Source organism: Gavialis gangeticus, unplaced genomic scaffold, assembly GCF_001723915.1.
Source record: "Gavialis gangeticus isolate Ggan-Ray unplaced genomic scaffold, GavGan_comp1, whole genome shotgun sequence".
Classification (NCBI taxonomy): domain Eukaryota; kingdom Metazoa; phylum Chordata; order Crocodylia; family Gavialidae; genus Gavialis; species Gavialis gangeticus.
In genome coordinates this window covers 43,656,493-43,657,430 of record NW_017729008.1, presented here as the reverse complement: position 1 = coordinate 43,657,430, position 938 = coordinate 43,656,493, and the positions used below count along the sequence as shown (strand labels likewise).

The window sequence follows — 938 nt, the reverse complement described above, 5'->3', positions numbered from 1 at the left end:
GACATGAGGCCGGAGCCGGCCGGGGGGGCGGCACACCGCGCGGCCCGGCCCAGCCCGGCCTACCTGGCGTCTGGTCGTTGGAGAACTCCTTGGTGCGGGAGGCGAGGGAGTAGATGGGGGCCGCAGGAAAGGCCCATTTCCCAGCTTTCTCTGGGGAATAGCGACCTGCAACACAGGCAGGCGGCGGTGCCGGTCCCTGGGGCGGCCTTGCCCCCCCCCAGCCCCCCAGTGCCCCCCAGCCCTCCTCCCGCAGCCAGCTCCTGCCCCGCGGCCCCCGGGGGCTGACCTGGCCCGGGGGTGCAGAAGCTCTGCAGGTCCCGGGGGCGGCCGTGGATGGAGTAGGCGGGGGTCCCGTCCTTGCCCCGCATGGTCGTCTTGGCGGGGAGCATGTAGGCCGGCCCGGGGGAGCGGTCGTCGTCTTGCTGCAGGCGGCGCAGGCCGAAGCTGTAGGCCGGAGCCCGGCAGCGGGACGGGTCGTGGAGGTGGTAGCCTGCGGGCCCACGAGAGACGCGGCCGGTCTCGAGCACGGCCCTGGTTTGCGCGCAGGGGCAGGGGCAGGGGCAGGCCCCCTTCCCGCGGCCCTGCTCGCTCACCCACGCTCGTCGGGAGCCCGTACTTGGGCCCGGGGCTGCTGTAGAGCGCGGCGATGGGCCCGCGGGGCCGGTGGGGCCTCCACGGGCCCACCCACATGTCGGCCGACATGCCGGGCGCTCGGGCGGTCTCGGAGCTGCGGAGGGCAGGAGGAGCCGCTTTGGGAGGCGGCTGCGTGGGGCTGACACCGGCTCCCCCAGTGCCGGGGCCGCGGACCCTGGTGATTCCCCAGCAGGGGGTCGGGGCCCGCGGGGTGCGGAGAGAAGCAGACAAGTGAAACTGGTGGCTCTCAAGTCGCGAAAGTTAGGGGGGGCCTTGAGTCCAGCGTGCGCTGTCTTGTGCCATTG

At 74.0% G+C, this 938-nt stretch overlaps 1 protein-coding gene across 1 annotated transcript in view; it reads right to left on the bottom strand.

The window, feature by feature from the left end:
- ODF3B (outer dense fiber of sperm tails 3B) overlaps positions 1-749 on the bottom strand; it is a 6,747-nt gene extending 5,998 nt beyond the window's left edge. The window contains exons 1-3 of the mRNA XM_019509721.1: positions 594-749; positions 287-490; positions 64-165 (exon numbers count right to left, since the gene is read on the bottom strand). Of these exons, the coding sequence (XP_019365266.1) occupies positions 64-165; positions 287-490; positions 594-702 (415 nt within the window). The 5' untranslated portion in view covers positions 703-749. The remainder of the gene's footprint in view (positions 1-63; positions 166-286; positions 491-593) is intronic.
- Between the last annotated feature and the right edge of the window lie 189 nt (positions 750-938).